This window comes from Aegilops tauschii, chromosome 4 (genome assembly GCF_002575655.3).
Source record: "Aegilops tauschii subsp. strangulata cultivar AL8/78 chromosome 4, Aet v6.0, whole genome shotgun sequence".
NCBI classification, from domain to species: Eukaryota; Viridiplantae; Streptophyta; class Magnoliopsida; order Poales; family Poaceae; genus Aegilops; species Aegilops tauschii.
In genome coordinates this window covers 48,725,706-48,750,923 of record NC_053038.3, presented here as the reverse complement: position 1 = coordinate 48,750,923, position 25,218 = coordinate 48,725,706, and the positions used below count along the sequence as shown (strand labels likewise).

At 44.3% G+C, this 25,218-nt stretch overlaps 1 protein-coding gene across 1 annotated transcript; it reads left to right on the top strand.

The window, feature by feature from the left end:
- The first annotated feature begins 17,910 nt into the window (after positions 1 to 17,910).
- On the top strand, positions 17,911 to 24,859 carry LOC109739838 (protein DA1-related 1). The gene is made up of 12 exons (XM_020298871.4): positions 17,911 to 18,248; positions 18,836 to 19,113; positions 19,596 to 19,683; positions 19,873 to 20,038; positions 22,721 to 22,841; positions 22,920 to 23,003; positions 23,107 to 23,226; positions 23,365 to 23,577; positions 23,642 to 23,701; positions 23,780 to 23,898; positions 24,052 to 24,110; positions 24,221 to 24,859. The coding sequence occupies exons 2-12, from the start codon at positions 18,859 to 18,861 to the stop codon at positions 24,589 to 24,591; spliced, it is 1,656 nt and encodes a 551-aa protein (XP_020154460.2). The 5' UTR covers positions 17,911 to 18,248; positions 18,836 to 18,858; the 3' UTR covers positions 24,592 to 24,859.
- The last annotated feature ends 359 nt before the right edge of the window (positions 24,860 to 25,218 follow it).

Here is a 25,218-nt window from a genome sequence, read left to right as displayed (position 1 = left end):
CCTAGTCCGTTCCCCTCCCCATGGCACGCCCCCTAGGGCCGGCGGCCTCCTCCCCTCCTCCTTTAGATACGGGGGCAGGGGGGCACCCCATAGAACATGAATTGTTCTCTTAGCCGTGTGCGGTGCCCCCCCTCCACAATTTACTCCTCCGGTCATAGCATAGTAGTGCTTAGGTGAAGCCCTGCGCGGATACATCACCATCACCATCACCACGCGGTCGTGCTGACGAAACTCTCCCTGGACCCTCTGCTGGATCAAGAGTTCGAGGGACGTCATTGAGCTGAATGTGTGCAGAACTCGGAGGTGTCGTACGTTCGGTGCTTGATCGGTTAGATTGTGAAGACGTTCGACTACATCAACTGCGTTAAGCTAACGCTTCCGCTTTCGGTCTATTAGGGTACATGGACACACTCTCCCCCTTTCGTTGCTATGCATCTCCTAGATAGATCTTGCGTGATCGTAGGATTTTTTTTTTAAATTGCATGCTACGTTCACCAACAGTGGCATCCGAGCCAGGTCTATGCGTAGATGATATGTGCGAGTAGAACACAAAGAGTTGTGGGCGATCATAGTCATACTGCTTACCACCAACGTCTTATTTTGATTCAGCGGTATTGTTGGATGAAGCGGCCCGGACCAACCTTACATGACCACGTTCATGAGACCGGTTCCACCGTCAGACATGCAACTTGTTTTGCATAAAGGTGGCTGGCGGGTGTCTGTTTCTCCAACTTTAGTTGAATCGAATTTGACTACGGCCGGTCCTTGTTGAAGGTTAAAACGGCACACTTGACGGAAAAATCGTTGTGGTTTTGATGCGTAGGTAAGAATGGTTCTTACAAGAAGCTCATAGCAGCCACGTAAAACTTGCAACAACAAAGTAGAGGACTTCTAACTTGTTTTTGCAGGGCATGTTGTGATCTGATATGGTCAAGACATGATGTGATATACGTTATTGTATGAGATGATCATGTTTTGTAAAAGTTGTAATTGCTTTACTTTATTACTATGCATTAGCGATAGTTGTAGAAGCAATAGTTGGCGAGACGACAACGACGCTACGATGGAGATCAAGGTGTCAAGCCGGTGACGATGGAGATCATGACGGTGCTTTGGAGATGGAGATCAAAGGCACAAGATCATGATGGCCATATCATGTCACATATTTTTATTGCATGTGATGTTTATCTTTTATGCATCTTATTTTGCTTAGTACGGCGGTAGCATTATAAGATGACCCCTCACTAAATTTCAAGGTATAAGTGTTCTCCCTGAGTATGCACCATTGCGACAGTTCGTCGTGCCGAGACACCACGTGATGATCGGGTGTGATAAGCTCTACGTTCACATACAACGGGTGCAAGACAGTTTTGCACGTGCAGAATACTCGGGTTAAACTTGACGAGCCTAGCATGTACAGACATGGCCTCGAAACACTGAGACCGAAAGGTCGAACATGAATCATATAGTAGATATGATCAACATAGAGATGTTCGACATTGAAAACTACTCCATCTCACGTGATTATCGGACATGGTTTAGTTGATATGGATCACGTGATCATTTAGATGACTCGAGGGATGTCTATCTAAGTGGGAGTTCTTTAGTAATATGATTAATTGAACTTAAATTTATCATAAACTTAGTCCTGATAGTTTTTGCATATCTATGTTGTAGATCTACGGCCCGTGTTGTCGTTCCCTTGAATTTTAATGCGTTCCTAGAAAAAACTAAGTTGAAACATGATGGTAGAAACTACTCGGACTGGGTCCGTAACTTGAGGACTATCCTCATTGCTGCACAGAAGAATTACATCCTTGATGCACCGCTGGGTGTGAGGCCTGCTGGAAGAGCAACTCCGGATGTTATGAACGTCTGGCAAGCTAAATCTGATGACTACTCGATAGTTCAGTGTGCCATGCTTTACGGCTTAGAATCGGGACTTCAAAGACGTTTGAACGTCATGGAGCATATGAGATGTTCCAGGAGTTGAAGTTAATATTTCAAGCAAATGCCTGAGTTGAGAGATATGAAGTCTCCAACAAGTTCTATAGCTGCAAGATGGAGGAGAACAGTTCTGTCAGTGAACACATACTCAGAATGTCTGTGTACCATAACCACTTGACTCAGCTGGGAGTTAATCTTCCGGATGATAGTGTCATTGACAGAGTTCTTCAATCACTGCCACCAAGCTATAAAGGCTTCGTGATGAACTATAATATGCAAGGGATGGAAAAGACAATTCCCGAGCTCTTCGCAATGCTTAAGGCTGCAGAGGTAGAAATCAAGAAGGAGCATCAAGTGTTGATGGTTAACAAGACCACTAGTTTCAAGAAAAAGGGCAAAGGTAAGAAGGGGAACTTCAAGAAGAATAGCAAGCAAGTTGCTACTCCTGGGAAGAAGCCCAAGTCTGGACCTAAGCCTGAAACTGAGTGCTTCAACTTCAAAGGGACTGGTCACTGGAAGCAGAACTGCCCCAAGTATTTGGCGGATAAGAAGGATGGCAAAGTGAAAGGTATATTTGATATACATGTTATTGATGTGTACCTTACTAATGTTCGTAGTAGCGCCTGGGTATTTGATACTGGTTCTGTTGCTCATATTTGCAACTCGAAATAGGGGCTACGGATTAAACAAATATTGGCTAAGGACGAGGTGACGATGCGCGTCGGAAGTGGTTCCAAGGTCGATGTGATCACCGTCGGCACGCTACCTCTACATCTACCTTCGGGATTAGTTTTAGATCTGAATAATTGTTATTTGGTGCCAGCGTTGAGCATGAACATTATATCTGGATCTTGTTTGATGCGAGACGGTTATTCATGTAAATCAGAGAATAATGGATGTTCTATTTATATGAGTAATATCTTTTATGGTCATGCACCCTTGATCAGTGGTCTATTTTTGTTGAATCTCGATCGTGGTGATACACATATTCATAATATTGATGCCAAAAGATGCAAAGTTAATAATGATAGTGCAACATATTTGTGGCACTGCCGTTTAGATCATATTGGTGTAAAGCGGATGAAGAAACTCCATGCAGATGGGCTTTTGGAATCACTTGATTATGAATCACTTGATGCTTGCGAACCATGCCTCATGGGCAAGATGACTAAGACTCCGTTCTCCGGAACAATGGAGAGAGCCACTGACTTATTGGAAATAATACATACTGATGTATGCGGTCCGATGAGTGTTGAGGCTCGCGGCGGGTATCGTTATTTTCTGACCTTCACAGATGATTTAAGCAGATATGGGTATATCTACTTAATGAAACATAAGTCTGAAACATTTGAAAAGTTCAAAGAATTTCAGAGTGAAGTGGAAAAAATCATCGTAACAACAAAATAAAGTTTCTACGATCTGATCGCGGAGGCGAATATTTGAGTTACGAGTTTGGTCTTCATTAGAAACAATGTGGAATAGTTTAGCAACTCACGCCTCCTGGAACACCACAGCGTAATGGTGTGTCCGAACGTCGTAACCGTACTTTATTAGATATGGTGCGATCTATGATGTCTCTTACCGATTTACCACTATCGTTTTGGGGTTATGCATTAGAGACACCTGCATTCACGTTAAATAGGGCACCATCTAAATCCGTTGAGACGACACCATATGAACTGTGGTTTGGCAAGAAACCTAAGTTCTCGTTTCTTAAAGTTTGGGGTTGCGATGCTTATGTGAAAAAGCTTCAGCCTGATAAGCTCGAACCCAAATCAGAAAAGTGCGTCTTCATAGGATACCCAAAAAGAAACGGTTGGGTACACCTTCTATCACTGATCTGAAGGCAAGATATTTGTTGCTAAGAATGGATCCTTTCTAGAGAAGGAGTTTCTCGCGAAAGAAGTGAGTGGGAGGAAAGTTGAACTTGATGAGGTAGTTGTACCTTCTCTCGAATTGGAAAGTATTTCATCACAGAAATCAGTTCTAGTGATGCCTACACCAATTAGTGAGGAAGTTAATGATGACGATCATGAAACTTCAGATCAAGTTACTACCGAACCTCGTAGGTCAACCAGAGTACGTTCAGCACCAGAGTGGTATGGTAATCCTGTTTTGGAAGTCATGTTACTAGACCATGACGAACCTGCGAACTATGAGGAAGCGATCGTGAGCCCAGATCCCATGAAATGGCTTGAAGCCATGAAATCTGAGATGGGATCCATGTATGAGAACAAAGTATGGACTTTGTTTGACTTGCCCGATGATCGGCAAGCCATAGAAAATAAATGGATCTTCAAGAAGAAGACTGACGCTGACGGTAATGTTACTATCTACAAAGCTCGACTTGTTGCGAAAGGTTTTTTGACAAGTTCAAGGAGTTGACTACGATGAGACCTTCTCACCCGTAGCGATGCTTAAGTATGTCCAAATCATGTTAGCAATTGCCGCATTTTATGATTATGAAATTTGGCAAATGGATGTCAAAACTGCATTCCTTAATGGATTTCTTAAGGAAGAGTTGTATATGATGCAACCAGAAGGTTTTGTCGATCCTAAAGGTTCTAACAAAGTGTGCAAGCTCCAGCGATCCATTTATGGACTGGTTGTATAATAATTGTTCAGTTTATTGCTATTGCTTTCTTCATGTCAAATACATATTCCTTCGACTATGAGATTATGCAACTCCCGGATACCGGAGGAATACCTTGTGTGCTATCAAACGTCACAACGTAACTGGGTGATCATAAAGATGCTCTACAGGTATCTTCGAAGGTGTTTGTTGAGTTGGCATATATCGAGATTAGGATTTGTCACTCCGAATATCGGAGAGGTATCTCTGGGCCCTCTCGGTAATACACATCATAAGCTTGCAAGCAAACGACTAAGGAGTTAGTCATGAGGTGATGTATTATGAAACGAGTAAAGAAACTTGCCGGTAACGAGATTGAACTAGGTATGAAGATACCGACGATTGAATCTCGGGCAAGTAACATACCGATGGACAAAGGGAATTACGTATGTTGTCATAACGGCTCGACCAATAAAGATCTTCGTAGGATATGTAGGAGCCAATGTGGGCATCCAAGTTCCGCTATTGGTTATTGACTGTAGAGGTGTCTCGATCATGTCTACATAGTTCTCGAACCCGTAGGGTCCGCACGCTTAACGTTCATTGACGATATAGTATTATATGAGTTATGTGATTTGGTGACCGAATGTTCTTTGGAGTCCCGGATGATATCACGGACATGACGAGGAGTCTTGAAATGGTCTAGAGGTAAAGATTGATATATAGGACGATAGTATTCGGACACCGGAAGTGTTCCGAAGGGTACCTGGTATATATCGGATCACCGGAAGGGGTTCCGGGCACCCACGACAAAAGATATGGGCCTTATGGGCCAAGAGGGGAAACACACCAGCCACAAGGGGCTGGTGTGCCCCCATATGGGCTGGCCAAGGTGGAGAAGGAAAGGGGAAGGAGGAAAGGAAAGAAAGGGAATAGGATTCCCCCTTCCCCCTCTTTCCTTCCCCCTCCAACTAATATGGCAGGGGGCGCGGCTTGGGAGGAGCCCAAGTAGGATTCTGCCTACTTGGGGCGCCTCGCCTCGCCTCTCCCTCCCACCTATATATATGTGGGGAGGGGGCGCCCCTAGCACAACCAGACAATTGCCTAGCCATGTGTGGCGCCCCCTCCACCGTTTAGACCCCCGGCCATATTTTCAGAGTGCTTAGGCGAAGCCCTGTGGATATCACTTCACCATCACCGTCACCATGCCGTCGTGCTGACGGAACTCATCTACTACCTCGGCGTCTTGCTGGATCAAGAAGGCGAGGGACGTCACCGAGTTGAACGTGTGCAGAACGCGGAGGTGTCGTGCGTTCGGTACTTGATCGGTTTAAGCACAAGGAAGTTCGACTACATCAACTGCATTGTGAAATGCTTCCGCTTACGGTCTATAAGGGTACGTAGACACACTCTCCCCCTCGTTGCTATGCATCTCCATGGATAGATCATTGCGTGTACATAGAATATTTTTTGTTTTCCATGCAACGATTCCCAACAAGGTGTTTGATACATGGCCATTTTTCCAGACTTCTCCCTTTGGGCCAAGTCTCTTCCTAGATGCATCATTTGGGATGATGATTGATGTGTCCAAAACTTAGATACAAGGGATCTTTGGAAAATTGCACTTCATTCAGAAAGTGCCAAATGGGTCAAGTAGGAGTTTCTGTTCCTAGTCCCAAATGGAAATGGTATTTGGTCGTTTCTTGGTGGGTCTTACATCATATGACTAGGAGGGGGTCCATGAATAAATTCAGAATTTTCCAAGAAATATAAAAGCTAGGTGCTTTGGAGAAGTTGTCAAGAGGACATTTCCTAAAATAGGGAAAAAATTCTTAACTCAAATGGAGTTAATAGTTTTACTGCATGACAATTTGGTCACCGAAATCCTATCTGAGAAGTTTCATAAATTTTGCATGCAGGGAAATACACTTTGAATTTTATGAGCCAATGATGGTCATAAAGGGAATATTCAAAACAAAGAAATATTGCTAAAAGACATAGCAATAATTTTGCTGAAGAGGGATTCATATATATCATAGAGGCCCTGATAAGAATTGGATATCCAAATGAGCAAAGGAAAAAATGTTTCCTTTGAAATGGCTAGAGCCAACAATCCTGGCTTTATATAAAGTGTCATTAGGGTTTTAGAGATAAACCCAAGAAATCATATTGGTGTTAAAAGTGTCTTTGAGAAGGTTCATGGTTCCATGGGAGAGAGCTTTTTGAATTACCAAGGTCATTCACCAAAGATCCAAATGAAATCCAAGAGAGTCAAGGCTCTTAAAAAGGAAAAGCTGGGAGGCAGATTCAGATGCCAAATTTCACCAAGTGATGTCTAGTATGTGATAGGGTTTCAAGAGATTTCATCAAGTGAATGTCCCTCATTTTAAATAGATCAAATATCTATGCATTTTATTTAAATTGCTTTTTAATTAGGGTTTGATTACTTAAACCATTTCAATCAATGTAAAACTTTGGGATGAGTCCATGTACATATTAGTGAACTCCATGCCAAAATTTTAGGGTTTGGAAGAACATTTTGGGCTCACTAAAGATGTGTTAGGGTTTTAGCCCTTTAATGAAGTTAGGGGTTGAAATTATTATAATTTTCAAATTAAATTAATTTAAAATGATGCTTATGAGATGCTCATGATGCACAACCAATTCATAAATAATAGGGATAATCTTGGTCTATTACACAATACCTTGCCGCCACCTTCACCAAAGGCCGCGCGATGCGCGAGCGAGTTCTGACAATGCAAAATACAGTAAGATCTCTCGGTAGGGTTCCTAACAAGATCAGAAGTACCGGGATAGACCCCGCACACACAAGTTACTATTGGAAATATGCCCTAGAGGCAATAATAAAATGGTTATTATTGTATTTCCTTGTTCGTGATAATTGTCTATTGTTCATGCTATAATTATATTAACCGGAAACCGTAATACATGTGTGAATACATAGACCACAACATGTCCCTAGTAAGCCTCTAGTTGACTAGCTCGTTGATCAATAGATGGTTATGGTTTCCGGACCATGGACATTGGATGTCATTGATAACGGGATCACATCATTGGGAGAATGATGTGATGGACAAGACCCAATCCTAAGCATAGCACAAGATCGTGTAGTTCGTTTGCTAAGCTTAGACCATGAGATTGTGCAACTCCTGGATACCGTAGGAATGCTTTGGGTGTACCAAACGTCACAACGTAACTGGGTGGCTATAAAGGTGCACTACAGGTATCTCCGAAAGTGTCTATTGGGTTGGCACGAATCGAGACTGGGATTTGTCACTCTGTATGACGGAGAGGTATCTCTGGGCCCACTCGGTAATGCATCATCATAATGAGCTCAATGTGACTAATGAGTTAGCCACGGGATCATGCGTTACGGAACGAGTAAAGAGACTTGCCGGTAACGAGATTGAACGAGGTATTGGGATACCGACGATCGAATCTCGGGCAAGTAACATACCGATAGACAAAGGGAATTGTATACGGGATTGATTAAATCCCTGACATCGTGGTTCATCCGATGAGATCATCGTGGAACATGTGGGAGCCAATATGGGTATCCAGATCCCGCTATTGGTTATTGGCCAGAGAGGTGTCTCGGTCATGTCTGCATGGTTCCCGAACCCGTAGGATCTACACACTTAAGGTTCGGTGACGCTAGAGTTGTTATGGGGAATAGTATGTGGTTACCGAAGGTTGTTCGGAGTCCCGGATGAGATCCCGGACGTGACGAGGAACTCCGGAGTGGTGCGAAGGTGAAGATCGATATATTGGACGAAGGGTATTGGAATCCGGAATTGTTCTGGGAGTACCGGGTGACGACCAGCGTGACCGAAAGGTGTTTCGGAGGCCCCGGCAAGCGTTGGGGGGCCTTATGGGCCAAGGGGAGGGGGCACACTAGCCCACTAAGGGGCTGTGCGCCCCTCCCAACCCCTCTGACGTAACGTGGAGAGGTGGGGGCGCCTCCCCTAGGGCAGCCACCCCTCCCGGCTTGGGGGGCAAGTTTCCCAGGGGTGGGGGCGCCCAAACCCATCTAGGGTTTCCCCTGTGGCCGCCGCCCCTCCCCTAGGGAACCCTAGGGCGCCTCCTCCACCCCCTTCCCCCTATATATAGTGAGGGAGAGAGAGGGCAGCCGCACCCCTGGCCTGGCGCAGCCCTCTCCTCCTCCAACTCCTCCTCCTCCGTAGTGCTTAGCGAAGCTCTGCCGGAGAACCACGAGCTCCATTGCCACCACGCCGTCGTGCTGCTGGAGTTCTCCCTCAACTTCTCCTCTCCCCTTGCTGGATCAAGAAGGAGGAGACGTCCCCGGGCTGTACGTGTGTTGAACGCGGAGGCGCCGTCCGTTCGGCGCTAGATCGGATCTTCTGCGATTTGAATCGCCGCGAGTACGACTCCATCAACCGCGTTCTTGTAACGCTTCCGCTTAGCGATCTTCAAGGGTATGAAGATGCACTCCCTCTCTCTCGTTGCTAGCATCTCCTAGATTGATCTTGGTGACACGTAGGAAAATTTTGAATTATTGCTACGTTACCCAACAGTGGCATCATGAGCTAGGTCTATGTGTAGATTCTACGCACGAGTAGAACACAAAGTAGTTGTGGGCGATGATTTGTTCAATTTGCTTACCGTTACTAGTCTTATCTTGATTCGGCGGCATTGTGGGATGAAGCGGCCCGGACCGACCTTACACGTACTCTTACGTAAGACAGGTTCCACCGACTGACATGCACTTGATGCATAAGGTGGCTAGCGGGTGTCTGTCTCTCCCACTTTAGTCGGATCGGATTCGATGAAGAGGGTCCTTATGAAGGGTAAATAGCAATTGGCATATCACCGTTGTGGCTTTTGCGTAGGTAAGAAACGTTCTTGCTAGAAACCCATAGCAGCCACGTAAAACATGCAACAACAATTAGAGGACGTCTAACTTGTTTTTGCAGGGTATGCTATGTGATGTGATATGGCCAAAAGGATGTGATGAATTATATATATGTGATGTATGAGATTGATCATGTTCTTGTAATAGGAATCATGACTTGCATGTCGATGAGTATGACAACCGGCAGGAGCCATAGGAGTTGTCTTAATTTATTGTATGACCTGCGTGTCAATGAAAAACGCCATGTAATTACTTTACTTTATTGCTAACCGTTAGCCATAGTAGTAGAAGTAGTAGTTGGCGAGACAACTTCATGAAGACACGATGATGCAAATCATGATGATGGAGATCATGGTGTCATGCCGGTGACGAAGGTGATCATGTCGCACCTCGAAGATGGAGATCAAAGGCGCAAGATGATATTGGCCATATCATGTCACTTTATGATTTGCATGTGATGTTTGTCATGTTTACATCTTATTTGCTTAGAACGATGGTAGCATAAATAAGATGATCCCTCACTAAAATTTCAAGAGATGTGTTCCCCCTAACTGTGCACCGTTGCGAAGGTTCGTTGTTTCGAAGCACCACGTGATGATCGGGTGTGATAGATTCTAACGTTCGCATACAACGGGTGTAAGCCAGATTTACACATGTGAAACACTTAGGTTGACTTGACGAGCCTAGCATGTACAGACATGGCCTCGGAACACAAGAGACCGAAAGGTCGAACATGAGTCGTATAGTAGATACGATCAACATGGAGATGTTCACAGTTGATGACTAGTCCGTCTCACGTGATGATCGGACACGGTCTAGTCGATTCGGATCATGTATCACTTAGATGACTAGAGGGATGTCTATCTAAGTGGGAGTTCATTAAATAATTAGATGAACTTAATTATCATGAATATAGTCAAAAGGTCTTTGCAAATTATGTCATAGCTTACGCTTTGGTTCTACTGTTTAAGATATGTTCCTAGAGAAAATTTAGTTGAAAGTTGATAGTAGAAATTATGCGGACTGGGTCCGTAAACTGAGGATTATCCTCATTGCTGCGCAGAAGGCTTATGTCCTTAATGCACCGCTCGGTGTGTGAACCTCGAGCGTCGTCTGTGGATGTTGCGAACATCTGACATACACGTTTTGATGACTACGTGATAGTTCAGTGCGTAATGCTAACGGTTTAGAATTGAGGCGCCAAAGACGTTTTTGAAACGTCGCAGAACATATGAGATGTTCCAAAGACTGAAATTGGGATTTCAGACTAGTGCCCACGTCAAGAGGTATGAGACCTCTGACAAGTTTCTTAAGCCTGCAAACTAAGGGAGAAAAGCTCAATCGTTGAGCATGTGCTCAGATTGTTTGAGTACTACAATCGCTTGAATCGAGTGGGAGTTAATCTTCCAGATGAGATAGTGATGGTTCTCCATAGTCACTGCCGCCAAGCTATTAGAGCTTCGTGATGAACTATAACATATCAGTGATAGACATGATGATCCTTGAGCAATTCGCGATGTTTGACACCGCGAAAGTAGAAATCAAGTAGGAGCATCAATTGTTGACGGTTAGTAACACCACTAGTTTCAAGAAGGGCAAGGGAAAGAAGGGATACTTCATGAAACGGCAAATCAGTTGCTGCTCTAGTGAAGAAACCCAAGGTTGAACCCAAACCCGAGACTAAGTGCTTCTGTAATGAGGGGAACGGTCACTGAAGCAGAACTACCCTAGATACTTAGTAGATGAGAAGGCAGGCAAGGTCGACAGAAGTATATTGGATATACATTATATTAATATGTACTTTACTAGTACTCCTAGTAGCACCAGGGTATTAGATACCGGTTCGGTTGCTAAGTGTTGGTAACTCGAAATAAAAGGCTACGGAATAAACGGAGACTAGCTAAAGGTGAGATGACGATATGTGTTGGAAGTGTTTCCAAGGTTGATGTAATCAAACATCATACACTCCCTCTACCATCGGGATTGGTATTAAACCTAAATAATTGTTATTTGGTGTTTGCGTTGAGCATAGACATGATTGGATTATGTTTATCGCAATACGGTTATTCATTTAAGAAGAATAATGGTTACTCTGTTTATTTGAATAATACCTTCAATGGTCTTGCACCTAAAATGAATGGTTTATTGAATCTCGATCGTAGTGATACACATGTTCATGCCAAAAGATATAAAATAGTAATGATAATACCACATACTTGTGGCACTGCCATTTGAGTCATATTGGTATAAAACGCATGAAGAAGCTCCATGTTGATGGATCTTTGGACTCACTCGTTTTTGAAAAGATTGAGACATGCAAACCATGTCTATTGGTAGATATGCATGAAGAAACTCCATACAGATGGATCGTTTGGACTCACTTGATTTTGAATCACTTGAGACATGCAAATCATAACACATGGGCAAGATGACTGAAAGGCCTCGTTTTCAGTAAGATGGAACAAGAAAGCAACTTGTTGGAAGTAATACATTTTGATGTGCGCAGTCCAATGAGTGCTGAGGCATGCAGTGGATATCGTTATGTTCTTACTTCACAGATGATTTGAGTAGATGCTGAGTATATTTACTTGATGAAACACAAGTCTGAATTATTGAAAGGTTCAAGTAATTTCAGAGTGAAGTTGAAGATCGTTGTGACAAGAGGATAAAATGTCTGTGATATGATCATAGAGATGAATATCTGAGTTACGAGTTTGGCACACAATTAAGACATTGTGGAAATTGTTTCACAACTAATACCGCCTGGAACACCATAGTGTGATGGTGTGTTCAAACATCATAACTGCACCCTATTGGATATGGTGCATACCATGATGTCTCTTATCGAATTACCACTATCGTTTATGGGCTAGGCATTAGAGACAACCGCATTCACTTTAAATAGGGCACCACGCAATTCCGTTGAGACGACACCGTATGAACTATGGTTTAGAGAAACCTAAGCTGTCGTTTCTTAAAAGTTTGGGGCTGCGACGCTTATGTGAAAAAGTTTCAGGCTGATAAGCTCGAACCTAAAGCGGATAAATGCATCTTCATAGAATACCCAAAACAGTTGGGTATACCTCCTATTTCAGATCTGGAAGCAAAAGTGATTGTTTCTAGAAACGGGTCCTTTCTCGAGGAAAAGTTTCTCTCGAAAGAATTGAGTGGGAGGATGGTGGAGACTTGATGAGGTTATTGAACCGTCACTTCAACTAGTGTGTAGTAGGGCACAAGAAGTTGTTCCTGTGGCACCTACACCAATTGAAGTGGAAGCTTATGATAGTGGTCATGAACTTCGGATCAAGTCACTACCAAACCTCGTAGGACGACAAGGATGCGTACTACTTCAGAGTGGTACGTAATCCTGTCTTGGAAGTCATGTTGCTAGACAACAATGAACCTACGAGCTATGAAGAAGCGATGGTGGGCCCAGATTCCGACGAATGGCTCGAGGCCAGAAAATCCGAGAGAGGATCCATGTATAAAAAACAAAGTATAGACTTTGGAAGAACTACTTGATGGTCGTAAGGCTGTTGGGTGTAGATGGATTTTAAAAGGAAGACAGACAATGATGGTAAGTGTCACCATTAAGAAAGCTCGACTTGTCGTTAAGATGTTTTCCGACAAGTTCAAGGAGTTGACTGCGATGAGACTTTCTCACTCGTAGCGATGCTAAGAGTCTGTTGGAATTATATTAGCAGTTACTGCATTATTTATGAAATCTTGCAGATAGGATGTCAAAACATTGTTTCCTCGACGATTTTCTTGAGGAAAGGTTGTATGTGATACAACCAGAAGGTTTTGTCAATCCTGAAATATGCTAACAAGTATGCAAAGCTCCAGCAATCCTTCTAAGGACTGGAGTAAGCATCTCGGAGATAGAATGTATGCTTTGATGAGATGATCAAAGATTTTGGGTTTTTACAAAGTTTATGAGAAACTTGTATTTCCAAAGAAGTGAGTGGGAGCACTATAGAATTTTTGATGAGTATATGTTGTTAACATATTGTTGATCAGAAATGATGTAGAATTTCTGGAAAGCATACAGGGTTATTTGAAAAGTGTTTTTCAATGGAAAACCTGGATTAAGCTACTTGAACATTGAGCATCAAGATCTATAAGGATAGATAAAAAACGCTTAATAGTACTTTCAAATGAATACATACCGTGACAAGATTTTGAAGGAGTTCAAAATAGATCAGCAAAGAAGGAGTTCTTGGCTGTGTTACAAGGTGTGAGTATTGAGTAAGACCCAAGACCTGACCACGGCAGAAGAGAGAGAAAGGATGAAGGTCGTCCCCTATGCTTTAGACGTAGGCTCTACAGTATGCTATGCTGTGTACCGCACCTGAAGTGTGCCTTGCCATGAGTTAGTCAAGGGGTATAATAGTGATCCAGGAATGGATCACATGATAGCGGTCGAACTTATCCTTAGTATCTAGTGGACTAAGGAATTTTCTCGATTATGGAGGTGGAAAAGGAGTTCGTCGTAAAGGGTTACGTCGATGCAAACTTTGACACCAATCCGGATGACTCTGAGTAGTAAACCGGATTCGTATAGTAGAGCAGTTATTTGGAATAGCTCCAAGTAGCGCGTGGTAGCTGCATCTACAAGATGGCATAGAGATTTGTAAAGCACACACGGATCTGAATGTTGCAGACCCGTTGACTAAAACCTCTCTCGTAAGCATAACATGATCAAACCCTAGAACTCATTGACTGTTAATCACATGGTGATGTGAACTAGATTATTGACTCTAGTAAACTCTTGGGTATTAGTCACATGGCGATGTGAACTTTGAGTGTTAATCACATGGTGATGTGAACTAGATTATTGACTCTAGTGCAAGTGGGAGACTGTTGGAAATATGCCCTAGAGGCAATAATAAAATGGTTATTATTGTATTTCCTTGTTCATGATAATTGTCTATTGTTCATGCTATAATTGTATTAACTGGAAACCGTAATACATGTGTGAATACATAGACCACAACATGTCCCTAGTAAGCCTCTAGTTGACTAGCTCGTTGATCAATAGATGGTTATGATTTCCTGACCATGGACATTGGATGTCATTGATAACGGGATCACATCATTGGGAGGATGATGTGATGGACAAGACCCAATCCTAAGCATAGCACAAGATCGTGTAGTTCGTTTGCTAAGAGCTTTTCTAATGTCAAGTATCGTTTCCTTAGACCATGAGATTGTGCAACTCCTGGATACCGTAGGAATGCTTTGGGTGTACCAAACATCACAACGTAACTGGGTGGCTATAAAGGTGCACTACAGGTATCTCCGAAAGTGTCTATTGGGTTGGCACGAATCGAGACTGGGATTTGTCACTCTGTATGACGGAGAGGTATCTCTGGGCCCACTCGGTAATGCATCATCATAATGAGCTCAATGTGACTAATGAGTTAGCCACGGGATCATGCGTTACGGAACGAGTAAAGAGACTTGCCGGTAACGAGATTGAACGAGGTATTGGGATACCGACGATCGAATCTCGGGCAAGTAACATACCAATAGACAAAGGGAATTGTGTACGGGATTGATTGAATCCCCGACATCGTGGTTCATCCGATGAGATCATCGTGGAACATGTAGGAGCCAATATGGGTATCCAGATCCCGCTATTGGTTATTGGCCAGAGAGGTGTCTCGGTCATGTCTGCATGGTTCCCGAACCCGCAGGATCTACACACTTAAGGTTCGGTGATGCTAGAGTTGTTATGGGAAATAGTATGTGGTTACCGAAGGTTGTTCGGAGTCCCGGATGAGATCCCGGACGTGACGAGGAACTCCGGAGTGGTCCGGAGGTGAAGATCGATATATTGGACGAAGGGTTTTGGAGTACGGAATTGTTCTGGGAGTACCGGGTGACGACCAGCGTGACCGAAAGGTGTTTCGGAGGCCCCGGCAAGCGTTGGGGGGCCTTATGGGCCAAGGGGAGGGGGCACACCAACCCACTAAGGGGCTGTGCGCCCCTCCCAACCCCTCTGACGTAACGTGGAGAGGTGGGGGCGCCTCCCCTAGGGCAGCCACCCCTCCCGGCTTGGGGGGCAAGTTTCCCAGGGGTGGGGGCGCCCAAACCCATCTAGGGTTTCCCCTGTGGCCGCCGCCCCTCCCCTAGGGAACCCTAGGGCGCCTCCTCCACCCCCCTTCCCCCTACGAGAGAGAGGGCAGCCGCACCCCTGGCCTGGCGCAGCCCTCTCCTCCTCCAACTCCTCCTCCTCCTCCGTAGTGCTTAGCGAAGCTCTGCCGGAGAACCACGAGCTCCATTGCCACCACGCCGTCATGCTGCTGGAGTTCTCCCTCAACTTCTCCTCTCCCCTTGCTGGATCAAGAAGGAGGAGACGTCCCCGGGCTGTACGTGTGTTGAACGCGGAGGCGCCATCCGTTCGGCGCTAGATCGGATCTTCTGCGATTTGAATCGCCGCGAGTACGACTCCATCAACCGCGTTCTTGTAATGCTTCCGCTTAGCGATCTTCAAGGGTATGAAGATGCACTCCCTCTCTCTCGTTGCTAGCATCTCCTAGATTGATCTTGGTGACACGTAGGAAAATTTTGAATTATTGCTACATTACCCAACAGTTACCCAGGTTCAAGCCTCTGAAGAGTAATCCCCTACATCCTGCTTCTTGTTATTCATAATGGTGAGATACCTCGTGCGAGGGAGTACAATGGTATGGGCTAGACTACTACATTCTCTAAGATTAGATGTCATGGGAGCTCCCCAACCTCCCTTTATATAGGCGGCGAAGGTTAGGGTTTACAAGGAGGAGATGCGATCTAGGTCACCGCCTTTCACAACTTGGGGGGCAATATGCTCGTAAGTCAGTTCATCCCTTTGATGGGCCTTATGGGCCCCATCTTGGCCTCTTGCCTGGTCCGTCTCGGTGAGCCACCCCCGGAGCATAGTCCCGTCAAGTTCCTCGGGTGGCGGCAAGGAGGGATAAAGGGGAGGGGAGGCGGATCAGAGGGCTAGGGTTTGGTCGCCCACGAGGACCGACGCTAGGGCCAAGTCGATTTAGTCTATCGTGGTGAAAACACTCAAGGGATGTATTTCTCTGGCTTAGAAATGTGTAATGAATAATGGAATGGAGGTGTCCATTATTTGTTCTACATTTTCTTCATGGGTTCATGCACCTAGTCTCGTAGGTCTTCGTAGTCTTTCCTAGATATGATATACTTTGTCTTATTGACTTTAAAGCTGCACTTCTAGTTTCATGAGTATAACATCAAGAATCTGAAGGAACATTACAGATTTCATGTGCCCTACACCTTTGCTAGAATGGATGTGGAAGGGTTTTTATTTTGAGAGATCTAGCAACTTGTTGGCTTTCATATATATTCGGCAAAGAGCAGGGTGACAAAACGGTGGCATGATCAAAGCGATCACAGGGAAAAATCAGAGAAAAGATTAAAAAGGGTTGGCAACATGCCAATCTCTCATCTGGATCCCCGAGAGGGGTCTCTAGGCATCGTGCACCTGCTAGTCTCCAAAGCTCCATGGCCCTATTTGGTTGAGCTTCAGGCACCAAATTCAGTTTTGCCAGTGAAGCTAAATCTAGAATCTAAAACAAATCCCCTCCGTTTGTAAATATATGCCTTTTTAAAGATTCCAATGCGGACTGACTACATACGGAGCATGCAAAACGAGTGAATCTACACACTAAAATACGTCTATATACATCCGTATGTAGTCCGCATTGAAATATCTAAAAAGCCTTACATTTAGGAATAAAGAGACTATTTGAAAACAACTTTGTTAGTGAAGCCAAAGTTGCCAGTGAAACTTAGTCTAGAACTTGAGACAAACAACTATTCTGAATCAACTTTTGCCAGTGAAGTTGAATCCGGATTCGATTCATTTTCAGTGCAATTTGTTGAAGAACCTCATAGTGTACTTCGTGGTGAAGTTGATTCAGCTTTGCCAAATCCACAGGTGATTTGAATCCAATCAAAACTGAAACAAAGAAAACAACTTTGCCACCGAAGAGAATCCACATGTGATATCAATCCAATCAAAGCTGAAACAAACAGGGCCTTAGTGGCGAGTGCCGATACTCCAACTTTTATGTTTCTATAATTGCTTCCTTCTGCAAAGAACCTTCCTTGATTGGCGCACCCCAATTTTTAGTTTGTGACCGGTGCATCGCAATTTTAAAGCTTGTGACTAAATTGCAAATGCATGACAAAGTTCAGTGACTCTAGACGCAGTATACTCTTTTAGCCTTGAGATCATCTAGAGTTTATAGACACCAAAGACATATGTCACACTCTTTCATCTAGAGTTCATCCAAATCCAACCAAAATTGACCGGACCGCCGTTTCCACGCGATTTCCCTCCACTAGCACGCCCCCAACACGTTCGACGTAATGCCCGAGAGGGACGCCACTGCGCCACGGCCCCGCATGTGGGCCGCCTCCCTCCCCCTCCCGGTACCGTCGGGGGGTTGACGTCGCTGCGACCGCGACGCGGAGCGGTGGGCGGATGGGAGTTAGTTAGGGCTTAGGGGGGAGAGGCGTCGCTCGCCTCCACACCAGATTCGCATTTTATTTTCTTGACTCGCCCGTCCATGTCACGCTCTCCTCGCCTCTTCCTCCCACCCGTTTCGCCCCCCTTCTCTTCCCCGCCGGAGCACTCCGCCGCGCCTCTCCGGCCGTCTCCGGCCGACAGGCAGTACGAATAGCCGCGGAAGACCGGGCACGCGGTGTGGCTGGAAGTTATTGCGGTTCATATAGCATCCCACACACGCGCAGTTCCAGCCCCGTCCGTGCTCTGCTGAATCCAAGGTCGCTGGCGCGTACCTCTCCTTCCCTGAGGTAAGAAGCCATGGCTTTCCCTTTCTCAAGTTCCAATGCTGTTCTGGGGCTTCTTTTTCATGATCTGATCCCTCTGGGAGCCTACCGTTGACATTTCCACCAAAATATCTTGTCGAGTCCACCCTCAGATGGATAATGAACCATTATCCCCTTTTTTTGTGTACCTGAGATGTTCCATTTCAAAGCAGATCTCACCTAATTGCTTGCTCCAAGTTCTAGATAAAATTTGTGAGTGGCGATTGTCTAGGAACATGGCACAGCCTTTTGCTTATGTGTTCTCCGAATTTGATAAATTGAAAATCACATTTTTCAGAGGGAGACTGATTGCTCTAGGCACTGGAAGTATGAAACAAGATTCCGAGCAATAGTCACAGATATTCAGTAACATATGCACTGTTTGTATCCTAGAGCATCAGTGCCCATTATTGAAATCTATGCGGAAAATGAACTAAATGAGATACTAATGGAGATGCAGGCCTAAAGCCTTAAATTCAACTTCCTCCCAATGTTGGCTTTTAATGCAAATAAGAAACTCAGCTGCAGGTCTCTCTTAGCTTATTTCTGCATGAATTCACTTTTTGCTGCAGGCACAAGGGTCGTCCACCTTCGGATGCACAAAATGAGTCGTCATCCTCCAAGGGATCGTCATCCTCCAAAGGATCGTCACCCTCCAAGGGATCGTCATCATCGGCTGAACAAAATAGATTTTCATCATCGGGTGGACAAAATGGATCTTCATCCTCCAATAAAGAAATACATGGGTTGGCTGAGCAAAGTTGTTAAAAGTTCGGTAAATAAAGTTATAAGAGGACAGTACGACGGGAACTTTAGTGAAGGCTATTCAACCCAGCACGCTACGTCACATGTACTGCCCAATTTTGCCTTTTTCTTCTTTGCTGGAAATAACTAGCTGTAAAATGTTCATTCCTAAAAATGCATAGAAGCGAATCATGATTCTCCAAATCTTAATTCTGACTATCATATATTATCATTTTATCATGCGCTTCCTTGTCTGTTTATTACTCTCTCAATTTGAAATTGCTCTTCTCTGTGACAAATCACATGGGATAAATCAGTTGTGGGAAGTTTAAATTTGAATGCTACAGAAGCATAGATAGCAAGGGATCGAACAATTTGTGCTTTATTTTCTAGGAGCCACTGCATTTTTATATAAATCAGGGCGCACAACGTGGTACATGATTCCAAGATAAAATGAACAGCTTTATTTTTCAGGAGCCACTGCATTTTTATATAAATCAGGGCGCACAACGTGGTACATGATTCCAAGATAAAATGAACAGCTTTATTTACTTCACTGTTGCTAATTTGGTTCCAATTATACTGTAGGGTACACATACCAGTGACAATGAAGACATTGATCGTGCTATTGCATTATCCTTATCAGAGGAAGGTCAAAGGAAGGGAAAGGCCATTGGTTTGTATTATCCCAACTAAACCAGTTTTGATAATCTCTAGTTTAGAGATTCTTTTACCTAGTTGCATGTGTCATTAAAGTTTCTTAGTTTGGAATAGCAGTTCTAGGTTAATGAGCATGTCCAAATATGTAAAGTTGATAGAAAGAATATTTTTAATGTTTTGTCATTTGCTTTTACTTATGAACCAGATACTGATGATCATTTAGAAGAAGATGAAGAGCTTGCACGGGCTCTGCAAGAAAGTTTGAAAGATAAACATCCTCTTCGTCAGAAGATTCCGGCGGGGGGAGTTCACTCAGATAGTACTCCAGCAACTAGCCTACTGCCAGATATCTTGCCATCAAGTAGATCGAGGTATTTGTTATAATGTTACATTATGATTCATCTCTAGTTTCACGATAATTTAGCTTGTGGACTTGGAAAAGTTTGTTTTTCTTTCGTTGACACTTGACACCACTGAGTGGCGCTTGCATTGCATGTTGCATTAGTGTGAAACAGTGAATAACAATCTACTGTGTTGGTTTTTCTAACTAATTGATTTTATAGCAAAAAAACACATGCAGATATATTTGGTTGAGATGTGCTTCACTTACATCCATTGCTGTAACTTGTTGATCTCACAAAAGGTGAGAACGTATACGATTCTGGATGTTTAACTTCATGTATCATCAGCTTGGGGGATGAAGCAAAATTCAGGACATGTAATAAAATAGCATTAGGCCATTGATTCATGACCAGCTTCATAGCATGATATGAGAAGGTACATGCCTGTGGGATGACAACGAATACTAGGGCATTCTGTTCATCAGGCTTGTGAACAAGGCTGGGCGCCTCGCGTTTGTGAAAGCCATCCTCAGCGCGATCCCCATCCACCAGCTGCTGGCTCTGCCCCCCCCCCCCCCCCCCCCCCCAAGAAGACCATCAAGGCGCTCGAGAAGATCCAACGTGGCTTCCTCTGGGCCGGGCGCACGGAGGCAAACGGCGGACACTGCCACGTCAACTGGCAGCGAGTTGCCCGCCCGATCCCTCTTGGTGGCCTTGGCGTCCGCGACCTCGCGCGCACCAGCCTCGCGCTGCGCACGCGGTGGCTATGGTTCAGCCGCACGGACACTACCAAGGCATGGGCAGGCCTCGACCTCCAAATTCGATGCTGAGGAGCGCGCGTTCTTCTTCGCCTCCACTACCATGCAGCTCGGAAGCGGCACAGACGCCCTCTTCTGGGAGGACCGATGGATCGGCGGGCGGTCCGTCCGCGAGATCGCCCCGCTCCTATACGCGTGCATCCCCAAACGCCGTCGCAAACTCCGGACTGTTGCGGATGGGTTGGCGGACAATCGTTGGGCGCGAGATATCCAGGGCACGGTTGGCATCCACGAGATCGGGCAATGCCTCCAGCTTTGGCACAGGATCGCGGGCACGACCCTCTCTGCCGAGCCCGATTGCCTCATCTGGAGATGGAGTGCGAACGGCGTCTACTCGGCCAAGTCGGCCTACACGGCCACTTTCGCCGGCTCCACGACCTGCGCCGCCTGGAAGCTCACCTGGAAACACTGGGCACCGCCGCGCATCCGCTTCTTCCACTGGCTCGCCCACCTCGACAGATGTTGGACCGCCGACAGGCTTGCTCGCCGTGGGCTGCAACACCCCGCACGGTGCCCCCTATGCGACCAGGCGCCTGAAACCATGCACCATCTCATCCTCGCATGCCCCTTGGCCCGGCAAACCTGGCACGAGACGCTAAGCTGGCTGCGGATCCCGTGCACCCCACCTGACGACGAGCCTTCGCTTCTAGACTGGTGGCAATCGGCGCGACACTCCACCCCTGCGCCCATGCGCAAAGGCCTCGGTACCGTGACCCTCCTCGTCCCATGGATGATATGGAAACACCGCAATGACTGCATCTTCAACGGAGCGCGCCCATCTGTGAACACCATCGTAGCGAAGATCAAGGAAGAAGCTGCCCTTTGGGCAAATGCGGACGCGCTAGGGCTCAAAGCCATTACCCCCCAGACTTGGGATGTCCACTAGTCCGGTCTCTGTAATCAGCCTCCTAGGAGGAATGTAACCAAACTCTCCCTCTTTACAATGCAATGAAACGCACGCTCTCATGCGTTTTCTCGAAAAAAAAATGTGTGGTTCATACTCTGCAACCTACTTTATACAATATAGAAACAGCAGAAACCGTATCTAAACTGCTGATCTAAATCATACTGCTCAGTCCAAGATCAGGATGTGATTGGGACCGGGGATCAATATTTTCAAATTGAGTTTGTACTCCACTGAAAAATCGTTCATGTAACAATGACCACTAGTATAGTTTTACATTTTATTCCAAGCGTATGGGTTGTAAAAGTGTAAGCTCGGAAAGACTTGGGTAGCGTTGAGGCTTACCGGTGGATGCAGGTAATCCAGTTGACTGCTATACGGCGGAACTTTCCCCGATTAGGAACGTTTGATTAGTGTTGGGAGCGTATGCACTGACTTGTTGGTTGGGTTGATTATGGGTAAACAATGTAAACATATGCGTTGTCCCGGCAATATTATGTATTAGTTACCTTCATTCCATTTTACTTGTTTCCGGCATAAATGTGGTCTCGATATAGACCTTTGACCATCCATATCCAAGTATGTTCGTAAAAAATATAAAAATTTATAGTGAATGAAATATTTTTTGCAAAAAGGTAGCAATATTGTTACAGGTGACAAATTTGAATACTTTTGGTAGTCAGACAGTCTTTTCAAAATTTAACTGCATAGTGACATATATCTTCCGCTTACCTTTAAGTTATGAAACAATTCTCTCTTTGCATGCTGCCATTGTTAAGTCACACTCTTATACCTGCCATATGAAATCAATTGTCTCCTCGAGTTCTAATACCCTTACTGTAGAGTAAAATAGTGGAAACCTTGGGCTCTCAGAACTCAACTCTATTATAAGATGGTAGAATCATTGGGTTCTGTCTCCATTTGTTTTCGCCAGGAGCTTCTTTGTTTTGCATTTTTAATAGATATGGTGCACCATATTGACTCATGTAGGGTTTGTGCTGGATGTAAAACTCCACTTGGACATGGACAGTTTCTCAGTTGTATGGATTCTGTTTGGCACCCTCAGTGCTTCAGGTGTTCAGCTTGCAGTGAGCCAATATCAGACTCTGAGGTACAAAAACTAACACATTTGATTTAACATACTTCAACTTGTGATAAAATTATAAATGTCAACCTTTCTGTTGACAAGTTTGCAGTACATGAAGATCATCCATACCACAGTTCCTGCTACAAGGAGAACTTTCATCCAAAATGTGATGTTTGCAAGAACTTTGTAAGCAACCGGTGTTTCAAGTTTATGAGTGAGCTTGAGTATTTGGTGGTGCCTAATTTTTAATTTATCTGTTGAAATGTGCTGATTGTATTTTTGTGACCAGATTCGAACAAATAAAAATGGTTTAATTGAATACCGGGCCCATCCTTTCTGGATGCAGAAGTATTGTCCTTCGCATGACAATGACGGTACTCCTAGGTGTTGCAGTTGCGAACGAATGGAGGTTAGGGTTATCACTATACCAATCAGAAATTAACTGGCAGTTTAGTTCAGTTACAGCTGCTTCAATTCATAGTGCAAATATTCACATTTGATTGGTTTAATGAATTTTGCATCTTCCATTTTTTATCATCAACCCCAGCCAAAGGATATCAAGTACATAACATTAGATGATGGCCGGAAGCTCTGCTTGGAGTGTCTATATACTTCAATAATGGACACAGACGAGTGCCAACCAGTATACATTGATATCCAGGAATTCTATGAGGGTTTGAACATGAAAGTAGAGCAACAGATCCCCTTGCTTTTGGTTGAACGTCAAGGTTTAAATGAAGCCAGGGAAGTAGAGAAAATGGTAAGTGATATGATATTCACCATTTTGTAATGTATGTTGATTAACTATTAACCTGCTTGATTAGGGGCATCACCTTCCTGAAACTAGGGGTCTCTGCCTATCGGAAGAGCAAATTGTCAGAATGGTAGGTTCTTACAACATTTTCTTGTATGTCACCTTCATACGTATGAGAATTCATGGTAAATTAACATACACTACACAGATATCGAGACGACCAATACTTGGACCAGGAAACAAAATGATAGACATTTCTACAGCACCACACAAACTAGTTCGGCGGTGTGAAGTGACTGCAATTCTTGTACTATATGCTTTGCCAAGGTAAATTTAGTTATTTTCATACGTTTTCCGAACTGAGCACAGTTGATGCTAATGTTTGATTGATGTTGATCTGCAACCAGTTTACGAACCTGTTAAGAAGTCCTTTCTTGCGAATGTGCGTATGTTTGATTTCCACTGATTAATTGCTTGCAGACTGCTCACAGGCTATATTCTAGCTCATGAGATGATGCATGCATACCTTCGACTTAAAGGTACTATTGTATGTGTCTATTTTCGTTTTGCAGAATCTTATGCATACTTCTATTTTTGTGCCATCAAACACTGCTGCATCTACGTATTGATATCTTCTCTTTATTTATAGGATACCGGATCCTTAGTCCAGAGGTTGAAGAAGGCATCTGTCAGGTCCTAGCTCATCTCTGGCTTGAGTCTGAAATCGTATCAGGTTCAAGTAGTAGCATTGCAACCACATCTGAAGCAGCAGCTGTAGCAGCAGAAGTAGCAGTAGCAGCAGAAGCAACAGCGACACCTTCTTCAACATCTTCCTCGGCGAAAAAGGGTGAAAAGACTGACTTTGAGAAAAAACTTGGAGAATTCTTCAAGCACCAGATCGAAACAGATCCCTCTGCAATATATGGAGATGGGTTTCGAGCTGGCATTCGAGCAGTTGAACGCTATGGCTTGAGAGGTACTCTTGATCATATCAAGCGTTCAGGTTCTTTTCCAAGTTGAGGTAGGGTTTTGCATCTTCATTTTGTGAGCATGGGGCATATCCTATGAGGGCTTTTTGGTTCAAAGTTAGGCATACCAAATGCTATACGCATAAGATGACAAATAGAACACAGTAAAAAAGAAGAGGATTTAGTCATCATATACCATAAATTGCAGGGATCTTTTCTGTTGTGCTTTAGATATGAATTTGTCAAGGTGATAGCAAACATTGTAGAGTATTGATATTTGATATACAGAAAGAAAGTGGAATGTATTTCGATGTCTGAAAGCAATGCCTTTCTGTATGTGCGTATGGGGCTCCATTTTTACGTCTTGCCTATATTTTCGACATTGGTGAAAATACATGTCATGGAGGTTTTATATATTTGCTTTTGCTACTCTTGTGCATAGCAATCTAGAGCCTGGGGAATCTGAATACTTCCGTTGTCATGGCACAGTTCTGGATTATAGGGTTCACATAGTTAACTCTGAATTTCTGTTCCCATGTCCATCTGATATAACTGAAATCAAACAAGTAAGAGGATGTTCGGAACTAAGAACCTGGAAACTGGTCTGGGGAGGACTAGGACGGAGGTCTGGGTCTGAACAAACTTTCTGTTGAATTGGCCTTCATGTTCGAGAGAAGAA

What these genes read in the sequence shown, in the direction of transcription:
- LOC109739838 (XM_020298871.4), top strand. Translation starts at nt 18,859, where the DNA reads ATGCACAAAATGAGTCGTCATCCTCCAAGGGATCGTCATCCTCCAAAG. An exon ending in GCAGTTGCGAACGAATGGAG is followed by an intron (nt 23,227 to 23,364) that starts GTTAGGGTTATC and finishes CATCAACCCCAG; the next exon opens with CCAAAGGATATCAAGTACAT. An exon ending in CCAGGGAAGTAGAGAAAATG is followed by an intron (nt 23,578 to 23,641) that starts GTAAGTGATATG and finishes CTGCTTGATTAG; the next exon opens with GGGCATCACCTTCCTGAAAC.